This window comes from Giraffa tippelskirchi, chromosome 5 (assembly GCF_054371585.1).
Source record: "Giraffa tippelskirchi isolate mGirTip1 chromosome 5, T2T-mGirTip1v1.2.pri, whole genome shotgun sequence".
Classification (NCBI taxonomy): domain Eukaryota; kingdom Metazoa; phylum Chordata; class Mammalia; order Artiodactyla; family Giraffidae; genus Giraffa; species Giraffa tippelskirchi.
The window spans coordinates 160,412,001-160,431,426 of NC_137279.1; the positions used below are offsets into that span (position 1 = coordinate 160,412,001).

The 19,426-nt window shown below is 37.8% G+C and overlaps 1 protein-coding gene across 6 annotated transcripts in view; it reads left to right on the forward strand.

Moving 5' to 3' along the window:
• LOC145505032 (uncharacterized) overlaps positions 1-16,096 on the forward strand; it is a 275,419-nt gene extending 259,323 nt beyond the window's left edge. For 5 of the 6 annotated variants that reach the window (XR_014052721.1, XR_014052720.1, XR_014052722.1 and 2 more), the window contains one exon: positions 15,774-16,096. Coding sequence is in view for 2 of the 6 variants with exons in the window: in XM_081486709.1 (XP_081342835.1) it covers positions 15,774-15,823 (50 nt within the window). In the remaining 4 variants the exon portion in view is untranslated. Of the gene's footprint in view, positions 1-5,716; positions 5,902-15,773 lie in introns of all 6 variants that reach the window. The other variant, XR_014052718.1, reaches the window with a different exon arrangement.
• Positions 16,097-19,426: the final 3,330 nt, after the last annotated feature.

Sequence of the window (19,426 nt, forward strand, 5' to 3'; positions counted from 1 at the left end):
GAGGGCATGCAAGATAGAAAAACTGGTTCAGTTTGAAAATGGATTGTGCTCAAAAAAGCATTTTCCAGACAAAAGGACTAGTCCTCCTAAACACTGGGAAGTGAGAGTACATAAAACATTTCTAAATATTAAGTATTTCAGTAAAGCTGATAGGAAAGGATGTTTATAAGGAAATGTGGTCAAAAATAAGACTAGAGAGAAAATCAGCAGATAACATGACATTGATATCTATTCAGGATCTAAGAATCCATGCTTTATTCTACATAGGGCAGAGAAACCAAAATGTGAGTAAGAGAATGACAGAATAAGACATGTTTTAGAATGTTCTCTTTTGCATCAGAGTGAAGGTTGTATGGATGGGGTCCAGCAAGAATCAGGAAGATCACATAAGAGTCTCTGGAAATGCTCCATGAAAGATATAAAGATTGTGGGGGTTGGTGAAGGGATTAATGAGAAGAAAAATAGAACCTCAAAATACTTAGGATTAGAACTATACACCCTGAGGATGCTAATAAGAAGTTGAGAGAGAACAAATAGTTCCATTTCTACCTCCTCTAATCTCATTTTTGACACATAGAAATCTCTCAACAAGATGTCTGAAGAATGAGTCAGTAGAAAAATAAACGAAGCCTAAACACCATCTTTAGGTGGTGCTAGTGGTAAAGAACCCATCTGCCAATGCAGGAGACATAAGAGATGGGGTTCAATCCCTGGTTTGGAAATATTCCCTGGAGAAGGGCATGGCAACTGACTCCAGTATTCTTGCCTGAAGAATCCCATGGACGGAGGAACCTAGAGGGCTACAGTCCATAGGGTTGCAAAGAGTTGGACAAGACTGAAGTGACTTAGTATGTGTACACATGCACACAATCAATACCGTAGGCTGAAAGCTTTTTGGCATCATGCTTTTGTTATTTAGCTATATGAACACATTGAATACTTACAATAACCCTGTGTGATAGGTTCTATTATATTTCCATTTTGTAGATGAAGAAAGTGGAATTTTCTAAAGTCCCTAAGAACATGGAGTAATTATAACATGGGTCTCAGGAATATAAGTGGAAAATTTTACCTTCTGTAATATCTTAATATGCATTCAATAGGCCAGCAAATTTGCAAAACTCAGCAGTGGCCTCAGGACTGGAAAAGGTCAGCTTTCATTCCAAATCCAAAGAAAGGCAATGCCAAAGAGTGTTCAAACTACTGCACAATTACACTCATTTCACATACTAGTGAATTAATGCTCAAAATTCTCCAAGTTATGCTTCAACAGTACATGAACTAAGAACTTCTAGATATTCAAACTGGATTTCAAAAAGGCAGGGGAACCATAGATCAAATTGCCAAAATCTGTTGAATCATAGAAAAAGCAAGAGAAATCCAGAAAAACTTCTACTTCTGCTTTATTGACTATGCCAAAGCCTTTAACTGTGGATCACAACAAACTGGAAAATTTTTAAAGAGATGGGAATACCAGACCACCTGACCTACCTCCTGAGAAATCTGTATGCAGGTCAACAAGCAATAGTTAGAACTGGACATGGAACAACAGACTGGTTCCAAACTAGGAAAGGAGTACATCAATACTGCATACGGTCACCCTGCTTATTTAACTTATATGCAGAGTACATCATGCAAAATGCCACTCTGGATGAAGCACAAGCTGGAATCAAGATTGCCAGGAGAAATATCAATAACCCCAGATACACAGATGATACCACCCTTATAGCAGATAATGAAGAGGAACTAAAGAGCCTTTTGATGAAAGTGAAAGAGGAGAGTGAAAAAGCTGGATTAAAACTCAACATTCCAAAAATGAAGATCACGGCATCCGGTCCCATCACTTCATGGCAAATAGATGGGGAAACAGTGGAAACAGTGACAGACATTATTTTCTTGGCTCCACATCACTGCAGATAGTGACTGTAGCCATGAAATTAAAAGACCCTTGCTCCTTGGAAGAAAACCTATAACCAACCTAGACAGTATATTAAAAAGCAGGGATGTTACTTTGCTCAATATTAGCTCAACTACTTATTGACCATCTGATTTTGGACAAGCAATTCAAACATTCAAATTTAGTTTCTTCTTATATCAAAATGGAATAATAATAGTGTCTGGCATAAGGCTAGGTATTATATGAATGTAAGACTTATATAATGAAATAACCCAATATAAAATACTTAGCCTAGTTCCCAGAATATGTTTAATAAATTATAGCCTAAATTAAAATAAAATTGACCATTCATTCTTCATCCTGTTGAACTTCTGGAGTAGAGAAAATGAGAGTATAGAAGTAATATGGAATATTGCTATATCTAATGGGGAAGGTGAAAGTGTTAATCACTCGGTTGTGTCCAACTCTTTAAGATTCCATTGGTTGTAGCCTGCTAGAGTCCTCTGTCCATGGAATTCTCCAGGCAAGAATACTGGAGCGAGCTGCCATTCCCTTCTCCAGGCGATCTTCCTGAACCAGGGATTAAACTCAAGTCTCCTGATTAAAGGCAGATTCTCTAGCATCTGAGCTACTAGGGAAAATATCTAATGTGGGAAAGGCCTTAAATACACTCAATATAAGCCTGCCATATAAAACCTGAGAAATATAAGGAGGATCAGAAGGGAAAGATTACAGGATTACAGGGCAAAATAATGGGGCAGCCAGTTAGAGGACTAGGGTATACTAATTCATGTTGGAAAGAGAGACTATAATATGTTTAATATACTTTTATACCATGAGTTATGTTTAATATACTTTTATATCACAAGTAACCAGCCCAAATGTCTATAGCTGTTGAACAGTAACTATTGAATAAATGGTTGTAGAAAGAAAAACTTAAAAGAGAGTTTAGAATATTAACAGAATACAAATTAGATGCAAAAACCAGTGACAGTGAGGTCAGCACTGAAATAACTGAAGCCTTATCTTTGGCCTGATATCTTAACTTTTGTTTGTACTATCCCGGATACAGAAAGAAAGAAGCAGATCTACCTGGATTTTCTTTATTTGAGCAAGTTATTTCATCCGAGAGACCATATCTGGCTCTGGTTCTCAAGCTGGTTACTCAGGAACAATGGACCACAGCAAAACCCATTTTGAGAAGAATCAACCAAATTCATAGATGGCAGAAAAGTGCTGAACAAAATAGGGCTGTCAATCTTCTGTTCTCCCAAACATGTCTTCAGAAGGCCCCATGTTTTACCAATCACCCAGTTTAGATCCAAAAGATAATGAAAGCCGGACTCAAGTATAAACTTCAGAATATTTCAACCATGAGAAACCAAATAGGTACTTGACCCTAAACATCCAATAATTGATTTGGCAACAGAGCAATGCAGAAAAAGATATATTCCAAATTGAGAAAGGAGTACGTCAAGGCTGTATATTGTCACCCTGCTTATTTGACTTATATGCAGAGTATATCATGTGAAATGCTGGGCTGGATGAAGAACAAACCAGAATCAAGATTACCAGGAGAAATATCAGTAACCTCAGACATGCAGGAAAATTTACTCAAACTTACTATAAAGCTACAATAATCAAGATAGTGTATTACTGTACTTAGACATATAGAATGGTGAAATAAAAATGAGAGCCCCAAACTAAACCCAGATATCATTTATAAAAAGTGTCTACAGTAGGCAAATTCATAGACATAGAAAGTAGATTAAGGGCTGAAGATGGGAAGGAGGTGGGTGGGCAGTGACTGCTAACAAATATAGGATTTCTTTTGAGCATGATGAAAATATTCTAAAATGCAATAGTGATAATAGTTTTACTACTAAATACCACTGAATTTTATATTTTAAAAGGTTGAATTTTATGGCATGTGAATTATATCTCAATAAAGCTGCTATTAAAAAGTAAGAAGAAATAGTCTGCCCTTTAATTAGGAGAGTTTTTTTTGAAAGATTATGTTTGTGGTATGCAGAAAATTAAATATTTCTCTAGATTTAATAAAACAATCCCAATAGATTTTTCATAGGGTTTTATTTTTCTCTTCCAAATTTCTGATTCTTTTTCCATCCATTCAATGAGTTTCCCAGAGACTCTCATCTTTACTACCTTTCTTTTTGTTCCTTTCCTTTTTCACAAGGCTTCATTTAATACTTCTATAATAAGGAAGGCACATGGATAGCATCTAATTATTTCCCTTTTCCAGTATGGGAGCTGAGAGATATGCAACTTACGTATCTCCTCCCTAAAAAAAATTGCCTGCCTTTCATTTTTTTTCCCTTAGTTATACTGAACTGTAATGAGAAAGAAAAATTCCTAGAGAATGACAAGTCCACAGCTAGTGGAAATCTGCATTCTGTATGGATTGTAGTGCAGAGGTTCCTATTAAAAAAAAAAAAAAAAAGATTTACCTTTCTTTAAATTTTCCTCAAAAAACACTTCTAAAGTGATTAACTTTGGGGGAACAACCTGTTTTCCTCCTAATAGGAGAGGAGGTTGAGATCAAGGGGAATGATAGAAAAAATATATTATAACTTAAAGGTAAAAGCAACAATACATCATGTTCCATTTTAAAAAATAACTAGAAATGGGAAGAAAGAAAGCACTGTTCATTGTTGGTAAGCAAGTTGAAGTTCATTTGTCCCTTTTTGAATTATGAAAAGAGAGGTCAAAGGTAAAGAAAGTAGTTGAGGAAAGTGATTCATACAACATGGAGATTGAAAAGGACTTCAGAAATATCTTGTTCAGCCCCTCATTTACAAATGAAGAAACAAAGGACCAAGCAACTTTCCACAGTAACCAGGTCAATTACTGAGGTCTTCTGGTTTCTTTTCAATGTCTTTTCTACTTTGTCTGAATGGCAAAGATGATAACTGTCCCACTATCCATTTCTCTCCTTTACATTTAGAGAGAGAATTGTCTAGGTTTTAAGCTAGATATCCTCCTAATAAAGATGCTCCCTTTCCCAATATGGGAGCTGAGAGACATGCAACTTATGCATCTCCTCTCTAAAAAGAGATTGCCTTCCTTTCATTGCTTTTTTCCCCTGCAGAGAAGGCAATGGCACCCCACTCCAGTACTCTTGCCTGGAAAATCCCATGGACGGAGGAGCCTGGTAGGCTACAGTCCATGGGGTAGCTAAGAGTCGGACACGACTGAGCGACTTCACTTTCACTTTTCACTCTCATGCATTGGAGAAGGAAATGGCAACCCACTCCAGTATTCTTGCCTGGAGAATCCTAGGGACGGCGGAGCCTGGTGAGCTGCCGTCTATGGGGTCGCACAGAGTCGGACACGACTGAAGCGACTTAGCATAGCATAGCATAGTTAAACTGAACCATAATGAGGAACAAAACTTTCTAGAGAATGACAAATTCACCGTTAGAGGAAATCTGAATTTATGTATGGTTTTGTAAGGCAGAGGCTCCAAAGCACTGGATCACTTACCTCTAAATTGTTGTGCAAGGGAAAAAAAAACTTTCTGACTAAGCCACAGTATTTTGGAATCTTTTTTTAGAGCATCTTAATCTGTACCTAATAAGTACAAACATGAAAGAAAGATATGCCCTGAAAGATCTTTACAGTCTAAGAGATCAAGGAAAGTGAAAGTGAAAGTTGCTCAGTCATGTCTGACTCTTTGTAGCCCCATGGGTTATATAGTCCATGGAATTCTCCAGGTCAGAATACTGGAGTGGGTAGCCTTTCCCTTCTCCAGGGGATCTTCCCAACCCAGGGATCGAACCCATGTCTCCCACATTGCAGGCAGATTCTTTACCAGCTGAACCACAAGGGAAGCCCAAGAATATTGGAGTGGGTAGCCTATCCCTTCTCCAGTGGATCTTCCTGACCCAGGAATCGAACCGGAGTCTCCTTCATTGCAGGTGGATTCTTTACCAACTGAGCTATCAGGGAATCAACCCTAAGAGATCAAGGACAACCCAATAAAGGTAACAGTGAAATGGGGAAAGGACATGAAGGCCAGAAAGAGGAAATCATATATGATGAGTAAAATAATCAAATCAGTGAAAACTAACATTGCTTTTAGGTAAATGTTTCCATAGGACTGTTCACCTTTTTCTGCTAAGCATCACAATTTAGAGTCCACTAGTTATTTAGACTGAGTTACAGAGGTACTTTGTTGTTGAGGAATTCTCCAGGCTTCCTCTGGAGATTCCCCGAAGGCTTGCCTGGACCAGCTCCTGATTTGAATCTTACCTTTTAACAGAAGGATAAATTTGTACTTAAAGTGTACTGTGGTTTGGATTATTCCAAAGCACCTAAATATTGTGGAAAGAGTATCTGCTCTTCACAAAAGTTGTTTTCCTTCATCCTGTGAGAAAAGCTGTGGCAGAATATAGATAAACCAGATGAGCCAGGCCTGGTGGAAAAGTGGGTGACTGCTGCTATATTTAAAATAGATAACCAACAAGTTCCTACTGGATAGCACAGGGAGCTCTGCTTAATATTATGGGGCAGCCTGAATGGGAGGGAAGTTTAGAAGGAGAATGGAGACATGTATATGTATGGCTGAGCTCCTTTGCTGTCCATCAGAAACTATAACATCATTGATTTACCTATTCCTATAACACACTAGAGAGATCAGGACAGTGTTCCATGCTTGTTCTGAAGAGATCTATTTTCACTCTAGGAAGTGAAGTGAAGTGAAAGTTGTTCAGTCATGTCCGACTCTTTGTGACCCCATGGCCTATGCAGTCCATGGAATTCTCCAGGCCAGAATACTGGAGTGGATAGCCATTCCCTTCTCCAGGGGATCTTCCCAACCCAGGTTTGAACCCAGGTGTCCCACATTGCTGGCAGATTCTTTACCAGTTGAGCCACAAGGGAAGCCCAGTACTTCTTTATTAATATTTAGCCAGTATTTCAGATAGTGACTTGAACAAAACAAACAAACAAACAAAAACAATAATTAATGAAGGCAATAACAAAAACCTAATGTCCAGAAAGTTATTTTATGGAAAGGAGAACTTTAAGGCACCTATCAATTCATCTGGTACAATCTTGACTACTAATGGATTGTTCCCTAGAGTAAATTTCTAATTATTCTAACCAGGCTACTTTTAAGTGACTCAGGTGAAGAGGGTTTTTACAACTTCCATTGGGGGAGAGTTTTCTGCGGTCTGATACACATCACTGTTTCGAATTGGTTGGTTTGGTACGAGAATTTCCTTTTAAAATTTGTTTTGCTATTTTCCACCAAGAACCTGCTATATGGAAAAGAATTAGGTTACCACATGCTGGTTTCCTATTCTGTTTATTTCAGTGTGAATCTCTGTTCTCAGAAAGTTTCAATCAGATTTCTGGACACCACAGTCTGCTGCATCAATTCTATCCAGCCCCAGGAACTGCAGCTGAAATTCCTTGGGGAAAAACTCACAGTTGCTATCAGGAAGGATTTTGATTAGCATCTGGAGGCATCCTTCTGGCTGGTCCATCCATTTGTCCCCCTCCTCCAGCTCTCAAGGTAGATCTATTCAGGTATCCTCCCTTCTTATACACAGAAACTAACATTTATCATTAACTGCTCATTGTACTCTAAATAATAGTGTGATAAAGTTTTTCAGTTTTAAAACACAATGTAAATATAAATTGCAAACACTTTGTAGTAAACTTTTATATATAGTACTTCTTAACTGAGGCAACTGTCATATTGCTTACTGACTCTCCAACCCAAATATTGTTGCAGGAATCATGTCTTTAATTTCTTTGCATCCCAAATTTTTATATCTCACAGAATTCAGTTTTTGTGTCTCACATGTAGCATGCCTTTTAATACTGTTCATGTTCACTAGACCATTCAGGTATGACCTAAATCAAATCCCTTATAACTTATACAGTAGAAATGAGAAATAGATTTAAAGGACTAGATCTGATAGACAGAATACCTGATTAACTATGGATGGAGGTTCCTGACATTGTATAGAGACAGAAATTAAGACCATCCCCAAGAAAAAGAAATGCAAAAATGTAAAACGGCTGTCTGAGGAGGCCTTACAAATAGCTGTGAAAAGACAGGAAGCAAAAAGCAAGGAGAAAAGGAAAGATATTCCCATCTGAATGCAGAGTTCCAAAGAAGAGCAAGGAGAGATAAGAAAGCCTTCCTCAGTGATCAATGCAAAGAAATAGAGGAAAACAATAGAATGGGAAAGACTAGAGATCTTTTCAAGCAAATTAGAGATACCAAGGGAACATTTCATGCAAAGATGGGCTCAATAAAGGACACAAATGGTAGGGACTTAACAGAAGTAGAAGATATTAAGAAGAAGTGGCAAGAATACACAGAAGAACTGTACAAAAAAGTTCTTCACGACCCAGACAATCACGATGGTGTGATCACTCACCTAGAGCCAGACATCCTGGAATGTGAAGTCAAGTGGGCCTTAGAAAGCATCACTACGAACAAAGCTAGTGGAAGTGATCGAATTCCAGTTGAGCTATTTCAAACCCTCAAAGATGATGCTGTGAAAGTGCTGCACTCGATATGCCAGCAAATTTGGAAAACTCAGTAGTGGCCACAGGACTGAAAAAGGTCAGTTTTCGTTCCAATCCCAAAGAAAGGCAATGCCAAAGAATGCTCAAACTACCGCACAATTGCACTCATCTGACATGCTAGTAAAGTTATGCTCAAAATTCTCCAAACTTGGCTTCAGCAATAAGTGAACCGTGAACTTCCAGATGTTCAAGCTGGTTTTAGAAAAGGCAGAGGAACCAGAGATCAAATTGCCAATATATGCTGGATCATCGAAAAGGCAAGAGAGTTCCAGAAAAACATATATTTCTGCTGTATTGACTATGCCAAAGCCTTTGACTGTGTGGATCACAATAAACTGTGGAAAATTCTGAAAGAGATGGGAATATCAGACCATCTGACCTGTCTTTTGAGAAACCTGTATGCAGATCAGGAAGCAACAGTTAGAACTGGACATGGAACAACAGAGTGGTTCCAAATAGGAAAAGGAGTACGTCAAGGCTGTATATTGTCACCCTGCTTATTTAACTTATATGCAGAGTACATCATGAAAAACACTGGGCTGGATGAAGCACAAGCTAGAATCAAAATTGCCAGGAGAAATATCAATAACCTCAGATATGTAGATGACACCACCCTTATGGCAGAAAGTGAAGAAGAACTAAAGAGCCTCTTGATGAAAGTGAAAGAGGAGAGTGAAAAAGTTGGCTTAAAGCTCAACATTCAGAAAACTAAGATCATGGCATCCGGTCCCATCACTTCATGGCAGATAGATGGGGAAACAATGGCAACAGTGGCTGACTTTATTTTCCTGGGCTCCAAAATCACTGCAGATGGTGACTGCAGCCATGAAATTAAAAGACGTTTACTCCTTTGAAGGAAAGTCATGACCAACCTAGATAGCATATTAAAAAGCAGAGACATTACTTTGCCAACAAAGGTCTGTCTAGTCAAGGCTATGGTTTTTCCAGTGGTCATGTATGGATGTGAGAGTTGGAATATAAAGAAAGCTGAGCACCGAAGAATTGATGCTTTTGAACTGCAGTGTTGGAGAAGACTCTTGAGAGTCCCTTGGACTGCAAGGAGATCCAACCAGTCCAACCTAAAGGAGATCAGTCCGGGGTGTTCATTGGAAGGACTGATGTTGAAGCTGAAACTCCAATACTTTGGCCACCTGATGTGAAGAGCTGACTCATTGGAAAAGACCCTGATGCTGGGAAAGATTGACGGCAGGAGGAGAAGGGGACGACAGGGGATGAGATGGCTTAATGGCATCATCGACTCGATGGACATGGGTTTGGGTGGACTCCGGGAGTTGGTGATGGACAGGGAGGCCTGGTATGCTGTGGTTCATAGGGTCGCAAGGAGTTGGACAAGACTGAGTGATTGAACTGAACTGCACTGTAGCATGCACTAAAGATTTAGTTTTAAAAAACATAGCTAAAGGAATGATTATCTGGACTTTTTCAAGATTGTTGTAATAAGCCTCAAGTTATATATGTAAAAGTATAGTTGAACTCTGCCACCTTAATAAAATAGCCACCATGTTCCTGTCTTCATAATTAAGTTTATATACATATAGATATATATTTAATTATATTTGCATTTATACCGCAGTCTCTCCAGTGAGTGGTCATGTTATAATTAAAAATACATGGACTCTAGAGTCAAACAGTCTTTGGTCTGACTCTTTACTATTTGCTATCTGTCTAAAGTTGGGTAGGCCATCTAATCTCTGAGCTTCTGTTTCTTTGTGTTCAAAGTGAGTATTCCAATAATTATCTCATGGCCTTTTCTTGCATATTAAATGGTATCATTTTTTTTGAAGGTCTTCAATCAGGTGCCTGGCCTGTAGTTTTCAACCTCAATCAGTTAGGAGTCTTTAGCACAAGAAACAGAAAGGACAACCATGAGTGAATTAAACAGCAAGGAAAGTTTATCTCATATTATAGGGAGTCTACATTAGGGCCATGTCTTAGCTTAGGCTACCATAACCAAGTATCACAGACTGAGAAATAAATGTCCGTTGCCTAAACCATGCAAAGTTCTGGAGCCTAGAAGTCCGGCATCAAAGTGTCAGAAGATTTAGTTTCTGCTAAGGAGTCTCTTCTCTGCATCCTCACTTGACAGAGAGAAAGAAAGATCTCTAGTGACTCTTCTTGTGCTTATAAGGACACTGATCCCATGGTGAAGGCCCCACCCTCATGACCTCATCTAAAATTAATTACTGCCCAAAGGTCCCACCTTCTAAAATCATCACTTTGAGGGTTAGGACATCAATATATGAATTTGGGGGATACACAACTATTCAGTTCCTGAGATGTAGATTCAAGGTTGGTAAATTCAATGACGCAACAATGCTGATCATTGGGCTTTGGAATTTTCTGTTCCACCATCCTCAGTGTAATCACAACTTCTCTGCTAAATGTTTCAGGTTGGTTGCTACATAGGTTCCTTAAAGACATGGTCATATCCATCAAGTGGGAGAGTAATTTCTCTTTGTGCATCTCTTCATATTAGGGAGGCATATTTTTTCTTTAGAACCCATTAGCCAATATTGGGTTCTATTTTATACTCCAGTAGCAAGGAATCCAGTAAAAGCAAATTTGTGTTATATTCAACCTAAAGAATCAAGATCTGCCTGATAGGATGAAACTGGGCAAAGTCTATTGAGAAGAAAGACTAGTATGGTGTCAACTCCTTTTTCTTCCGTCAGATCCGTGGCATGTTCTAAATATCAATTGCTTGTTTGTAGTAGATTCTTGGTGGTAGCTATAATGATTACCTGTTTTATTCTGTACATTTGGGAAAATGTAGGGGAAATGAATCCAATGGTTCAGGAAGCACAGTCAACCTGAATTATAAACTAATCTCAAATGTGTAATGCAGACAAGAGCTCTGGATTACACATTTGAATTATTTATGTGGCAACCCATCTTTCTAGCTGTGTAACACTGGGGGCAAGTCCTTCAATCTCCCTGATCCTCACTTTTCCTATCTATACCAGCAATCAAATAAAGCCCTAGTCTTTACTTTGAGCTCATAAAGCAGATAATATTAACATATTAATGTAGGCATCTAAAATAACTTACATGTTATAGGCCTGCTTTCACTGTGGATTCAGATGAAAGTGATCTGTTTAAAGGCTTTTGCCATTTTCTCCCTTATTGCAGCTATTCTGAAAATCAAATGCACTACTGAAACAAGACTCTTGAGCACCCAGATCCTGTCCCTAGCTCCACTGTTGTTGTTGTCGTTGTTGTTTTTCCTGTGATCCTAACAGACAAATTTGTTTCTTCAGTTTGCAAAACTGATTCTACTTATTTTATAAGGTGTCACAAGAAATCCTATGGACAAGTCACTGGGCCTGTCACATAGTTGGCATTCAATTAGTGAATGCTGCTGCTGCTGCTGCTAAGTCTCTTCAGTCATGTCCGACTCTGTGTGACCCCATAGACGGCAGCCCACCAGGCACCCCTGTTCCTGGGATTCTCCAGGCAAGAACACTGAAGTGGGTTGCCATTGCCTTCTCCATACATGCAGAGTACATCATGCAAAATACTGAGCTGGATGAATCACAAACCTGAATCCAGATTGTTGGGAGAAATATCAACAACCTCAGATATGCAGATGCTGCTGCTAAGTTGCTTCAGTCTTATCTAACTCTGTGCAACCCCATAGGCAGCAGCCCACCAGGCTCCCCTGTCCCTGGGATTCTCCAGACAAGAACACTGGAGTGGGTTGCCATTTCCTTCTCCAATGCATGAAAGTGAAAAGTGAAAGTGAAGTCGCTCAGTCGTGTCCGACTCTTCGCGACCCCAGGGACTGCAGCCTACCAGGCTCCTCCATCCATGGGATTTTCCAGGCAAGAGTACTGGAGTGGGGTGCCATTGCCTTCTCCATTAGTGAATGGGCAGTATCTTTAAAGCTTTTTGTTTGTTTGGGTTTTGGTTTTTTGTTGATAAGAAAGACAAGAATGCCAGGTGTAAGTGAGGTTACAGAGAAACTAGAACTTTCATACACTGCTGAGAATGAAAAATTGAACAATTACTTTAGAAAATAGTTTGAAAGTTTCTTAGAAGTTAAACATATTTATTATATTTAAACATACTTATTATATTTAAACATACTATTATTCAGCCATTTTACTCCTAGATATTTATCAAGAAGAAAGGAAATAAAGATCTATACAAAAACTTGCACACAAAAGTTTATAGCAGCTCTATTTTTAATTGTCCCAAACTGACAACTCAAAAGTCTATAAACTAATAAACAAATTGCAATATATATCTATACAATAAAATACTACTCAATAGTTTCATTATTGTATATATATGTCAATATATATCAATTGTATACTTTTAATATGGGCAGTTTTTTGTATGTCAATTACACAGGAAAAGAAAGTTGTTTTTTTTTGTTCTTGTTGTTGTTGTAAATTCTGGTAAAAGTCATAACCCAGTAGGTGTACTCTTCTGAAGCACAGAGATTCAACTAAATGATTAAGTTAAGTGGCCCAGGAACAATTACCATGTAAATGCATTTGTAGGTCAATGACTAACTGAAGTCTAATGAATTATTTTAACCTACATGAGGGTTTTCAAGTAAAAGTGGCTTTGGAATTAGGATCTGGGTCTCAATTAGAATCTCAAGCAAAATAGGGCGTGCCTTGACTCACAATTCTTACCTTGCTTAATTGAAGTGAATCTTGCTTTAGCAGTGGAGCTGGAAGCTCACTTGTGCTTTCCATTGCCCCCATGTTACTTGATCCAGAACTCTTGATTTATTTTTAATCCCTTCACCCCCTTTGCAATTTGATGGCCATGTTCTACTTCTCAAGCACCTCTCCAGTTTATTATTTCTTTAATTGCACCCCTTACTCATGCTGCTCTTCTTGGTCACATTTGCTCAATTAGCTTCTTAATTTTAGACCAGGGACATCACGGCTTTGTGCACCACATTTTTTGTTTTTGTTTTTGTTTTTTTAACCATACTGACACTCATGATAAATGATGACTGTAAATACCTTTAGCATCAGGAGCTGCTCTCATTCTAATTCCAAGACAAATTTGTAATCTTGTAGATGGTCCTGTCATCTCATATCTTATTTTTGGAGGATAAAAATCCCATACGTAGATAAAACAAAAGAAACAGAGCTTTCAGGGTGGCCTAAGTGGAAAATATAGAGGAGGAAGAATGTTTAGATTTCAATTACAGAAAAATAAAGTATGTGTGGAGCCGTCTACCTCATGCTCAGAATTGCCACTAACCTCTTTCTGTTTGGAGAGTGTTGGCAAGGCATTCTGTTCCAGATGTGCTTTATGTTGGCCATCTCCTTTCAAAACAATTCACATCTTCTTTTTCCTCTCCTGGCAATAAATTGTGGTAGAGAAAAGAATGTAAAGGTTCTGAACAGAGATGAAAACAGAATATTGGAAAGTCAGGGAAGAAAAGGAGATAACCCAGTGCTAGGGATGCCCAACTCCACCTCTGTTCTAAATGCTGGGTGCCATTCCCTGCCATTTGAAACTCTTGGGAGACAGTGTGTTCTGTAAGGTTACAGCGTGGTCTTGAATTCTATTTGAGATGTCAGAGTCCTCATTTAATCCAATCTTTGTGTTTTACAGTGAGAAAAAAAAAATGAAGCTCACATAGAAAAAGTAATTTGCCTAGGTCACACAGTTAACAACTTATTGATCAGAGATGTACCCAAATGTTATTGACTGAAGCATTTCAATATTCACAATTGCCGACCACAGGTGCTAGTTTCTGCAAAAAGAAAAATACCCAGTCGATACTGTGTTAAAAGGAACAATTGGGAAAACAGTGACATAGGAAAACTTCCCTGGGAAATAAAGATGTCAGCTTTGAGCTGTACTCATGGCAGTAGGGTGCATAAACAGCAGCTGAGGTCTCCAAGAGAGTGGAAAAAGAGCATTCAAGTGACTCTTGAAGCAAGGAAGAAAGGGCAGTAGAGAGGCTGTGGAAGATAGCTAACTGGCTCAATCTGCTGTTGGATGGGTCTCTTGTGGAATATGGTTTCTTAATTTGATATTACTAGTGGACTACACTAACAGGGCAAATACTCAAAATTCAAATGGAAAATTATTTCCTCTGGGCTGGCAAGGCCCAAAATCAGAAAGCTCTGTAAATCTGGACTCCCATATGTGGTTCTCAGCTGCTGTAAGTCCCTGAATGAATTACATGCAGCCGAAGAAATTAATGCTACACACATGGGGGCCCAACTTAAAAGGGAGAATTGCATCTGGGAAGACTCTGCCGGGTGCTAAGGAACTCTGGAAAGCAGAAAGAGTCCACAACAATATGTTATGCTAGCTATAGAGGACCCCCAGTGACATTATGATCGAGCACAGGAATAATGTATAATAAACGAGCAAGGACACAATTCGAAAGAAGAGCAAAAAAGCAATAAAGGATGCCATAATATTCAGCGTCCTCTAGTTGGGTGGAACTAAGTGGGTGTTAACTCTTACTTTCCTGCCCATCGGAAATACCACCTTGTTTTGAGTGAATTTAGTGTTCTTTATACACGTTAAAGCCTGTAGCCAAATGATTTAGGATGACCCCTTTTCCTCCTGACCTCATACTAGTTGACTTGAGAGTGAGTTACAGTCCCAAGAGAATAGCAGTCACACACTGGGTGTATTTTTAATGTCAATTTCTGTAGGAGCTTTTACACAAGGAAATTGTTGTAACAATTATTCTCTCTGTCCTGGGCCCTAGGATAGGTATTGATTTTTAGCACATTAAACGAAGGATAGATGGGTGTATATAAATGCAAAATGAGATGACAGTCACCTGGGTCTTTAGGTAAAGCAGTGACAGCCTGATGGTTGGGGAGTTGTGATTTTTTACTCCTTTTTAGGGCATCCTGTGGTTTTGAAAAGCTGAGAAGCAAGAAAGCTAAATGGTTTTTATGGCTATAATCATAGGGCTGGTGGGTAGAATTGAAATTTGTAAACTCAGAAGTAAGGGATATCAACAAGTGATTTCAGAGATGCTTTCTTTTTTGTCATTGATAATAGCTTTTTGTATTGATGGCTTAAATGTAAAATTTAAGATAATTCACAGTGTCCAAGAGACAGAATTGCCAGAGGGTATAACTTGAACATAATTAATGCAATTGCCAGCAGTAACCACAGATGCTCAGTTGAGAATCATGTCCTGCATTGCAGTATAGAAGAGCATAATATGAGAGGCATTTCAAAGATGTAGTATTATAATGATGTTAAAATAGAAATTAAGTTTCCAAAATAAACTACAGTTGATTGAGGATTATGAAGACAATTATATTTGTATTTGTTTTCTTAGGTGGAAATGAAAAAGAAGAATACGTTATTCAAGAAAGGCATCTGATGTAAGTTTTGGTTAGAGGAAACAAAAAAATCCATGAGCTACTAAAGGTGGCAACTTAAACAGTGTTGGTTGAAGAAGTCTGGACCCCAATTAACAAGGTCAGACATTGTGGTACAGAGGGAAAGTCAGAGCATGCTTCAGATTTTATCTAAGTTCTGTGTCCTAAAGTGGGTAAAGGACCAGGAGTTAGAAATCAGTTAGGAAACAACGTTTAAAGAAAAAAACTCAATTTCACCAGAAACCAAAAAATGTGAAGTAAAATGTAAGTGAAATGCCAATCCTATTATTGCAATGATTTTATAACACCCACTCTTCATTCATCCACCCAAGGAAACAATACTAGATAGCTCTCTTTAAGGAGTGAGGAGATGGAGTTTTTTGTCTAGCTGAGATCACAAAGTTAGTAATTGTTCTAACCATGCGAAGAATCAACATCCTCAGCAAAGTGGATAGAGGGAATATACCTCAACATAATAAAGGCCATATATGACAAGATGATGGCTAACATAGTCAACACTAAAAAGCTGAAGTTTTCCTCTAAGGTCAGAAACAAAATAAGGATGCCCACACTCACAATTTTTATTCAGCAATGTAGTGGAAGTCTTAGCCACAGCAATCATACAAGATGAGGAAATAAAAATTGTCCAAATTGGAAAGGAAGCAGTAAAGCTGTCACTATTTACAAATGACATGATATTACATATAGAAAAACATAAATACTCCATAATACTGTTAGAATAAGTTTTAGGATACAAAATTAATATACAAAAATTTACTGCATTTATATACACTAATAATGAACTATCAGAAAGAGAAATAAAGAAAACAATTTTACTTACAATTGCATAAAAATACCTAGAAATAATTTTAACCAAAGTAGTGAAAGACCTGTACACTGAAAACTTTAAGATATTGATAAAAGAAATTAAAGACACAAATAAAGGAAAAAATATTCCACCATTATGGGCTGTAAGAGTCAATATTTTTAGAATATTGTTATCATGTCTGTACTATCCAAATCAATCTATAGGTTCAATGCAATCCCTATTAAAACTCCAATGGAATTTCTCATGGAAATAGAATAATGCTAAAATTTGTATGGAACCACAAAAGATCCTGAAGAGTCAAGGCAATATTGAGAAAGAATAATAAAACTGGAAGTATCAGGCACCCTGATTTCACTATATTACAGAAGTATAGTAATCAAAACAATATGGTCTGTGCATAAAAACAGATACAGAGATCAATGAAATAGAATAGAGAGGCCATAAATAAACCCATGCACAAATGGTCAATTAATGTATGACAAAGCAACAAAAATATACAGTGGGGAAATGACAATTTCTTTAATAAATGGTATTGGGAAAATTGGAGAACCATATGGAATAATACAAGGCTAAGATCTTATACCATATATAAAACATTAACTCAAAATGGGTTAAAGACTTGAACTTGAGACCTGAAATCATAGAAGTCCTACGTGTCAATCTCCTTGACATCACTCTTGACAATGATTTTTTGGATCTGGCTCCAAAAGCAAAGGTAACAAAGCAAAAACAAGCAGACCTCATCAAACTAAAAAGCTTCTGCACAACAAAGGAAATCAACAGGGAAATGAATGGGACATTTTTCTCCCCACTGAATGAGAGAAAATATTTATAAGTCATATATCTGATAAAAGATTAATATACAAAGTATATAAATTACTCATATAACTCAATAGCAAAAATAAACAACCCAACTACTAATGGGCAGAATACCTGAATAAACATTTTCCAAAGAAGACATACATATGGCCAAAAGACACATGAAAAGATGCTCAGCATCACTAATCAAGGAAATGCAAATCAAAACCACAATGGGATATTATCTCACACTTGTTAGAATGGCTACTATCAAAACTACTAGAAATAAGTGTTGGCAAGGATGTGGATAAAAGGGAGTTATCATATACCATTAGCAGGAATGTAAGTTGGTGCAGTCACTATAAAAATATAGTATGGAGTTTCAAAAAGTTGAAAATAGAACTACCATGTGAACTGCCAAACCACTTCTGAGAATTTATCCAAAGAAGGCAAAAGTACTAACTGGAAACATGCTCCCCCCTAATTTACTGAAGCATTATTTACAATAACTTAGACATGGAAGCAACCTAAGTGTCTACTGATGTATGAATGGATAAAAAAATTGTGATATATACACAATGCAATACTATCCAGCCATAAAATCTTGCCATTTGCAACAACTGGGTAGAACTTGAGGTCATTATGCCAAGTGAAGTAGTCAGAGAAAGACAAATACTGTATGACCACTTATGAAAGTGAAAGTGAAAGTCAGTCATGTCTGACTCTTTGTGACCCCTTGGACCATACAATCTATGGAATTCTCCAGGCCAAAATATTGGAGTGGGTAGCATTTCCTTTCTCCAGGGGATCTTCCCAACCCAGGAATCAAACCGGGGTCTCCTGCATTACAGGTGGATTCTTTACCAACTGAGCTATCAGGGAAGCTCCTGATCACTTACAGGTGGAATTTATTTTAAGATAAACAAGCTCGTAGATACAGAGAGAAGATTGGTAATTGCCAGAGGCAGTGATAGGGGGCAGGATGGGCAAAATGGGTGAAGGGGATCAAAAGATACAAATGCTCAGTAATAAAAGTCATGGGAATGAAATACGTAGCATGGTTACTATAGTTAATAATACTGTATTGCATGTTTCAAGTTGTTATAAGAATAGATCATAAAAGTCCTCATCATACACAAAAGATTTTGTAACTATGTACAATGGATGTTAGGTTTACTATGGTGATTATTTTGCATTATTTACAAATATCAAACCATCATTTATACTCCTGAAACTAATAATATATGTCAATTACACCTCAATTTTAAAAAGAGTCAAATCCTCTGGCTTCTAACCCATGTGGTTTTTCTTAACTAGCACAGCCCTCTTCCTACTCCAGAAAGAGCAAATTGCTGGCCCATCACAACCTCACCCTCCTCTCAGGTTCATGATAAATATTTCTTATCAGTCAAGATTCTGTTTAGGGAAAAGCCCATATCAGCCTCTAGTTTCCTTTCTGAACAGCTCTGAAACAACTGCTCTTATCTGTTTGGAGGTGACATAGGTAATGAAATGGTTTTAATGTTTTGTATTAGACTAAGATGACTACACAGTCTAAAGCCAGGTTAACTTTTTTGCCCTTTTCACTTTTCACTTTGTTTAGATAGCAGAACGGATTGGTCAGCATCATTTGTGCTGATTTTACTCTGCACCACTCTTACCAGCCTGGAGTTTTGCTAGAATCTATGATGCAACGGGGAAAAGTTTAGCTCTTAAATGGTATTTCATATATCCTGGAGGGAAACTTGAAAATGGGTAGGGAAGAGGGGAGGCAGCATCTTCTAAAATTATTTCCCCTTAAGGAGAATAAATTATTTTAAAGAATCATATTGTAAACCTGAGATTTTGACTCTTCTTTTAGCATAGTGTGAGATAACAACTGTCCACACATTGCATCTCTCTGCCTGAACAGTACCTCAACTAGCATCTCCATTGACAAATGAGTATTTCTGAATGCATTTCACTTAAAAATAAATAGCTGAT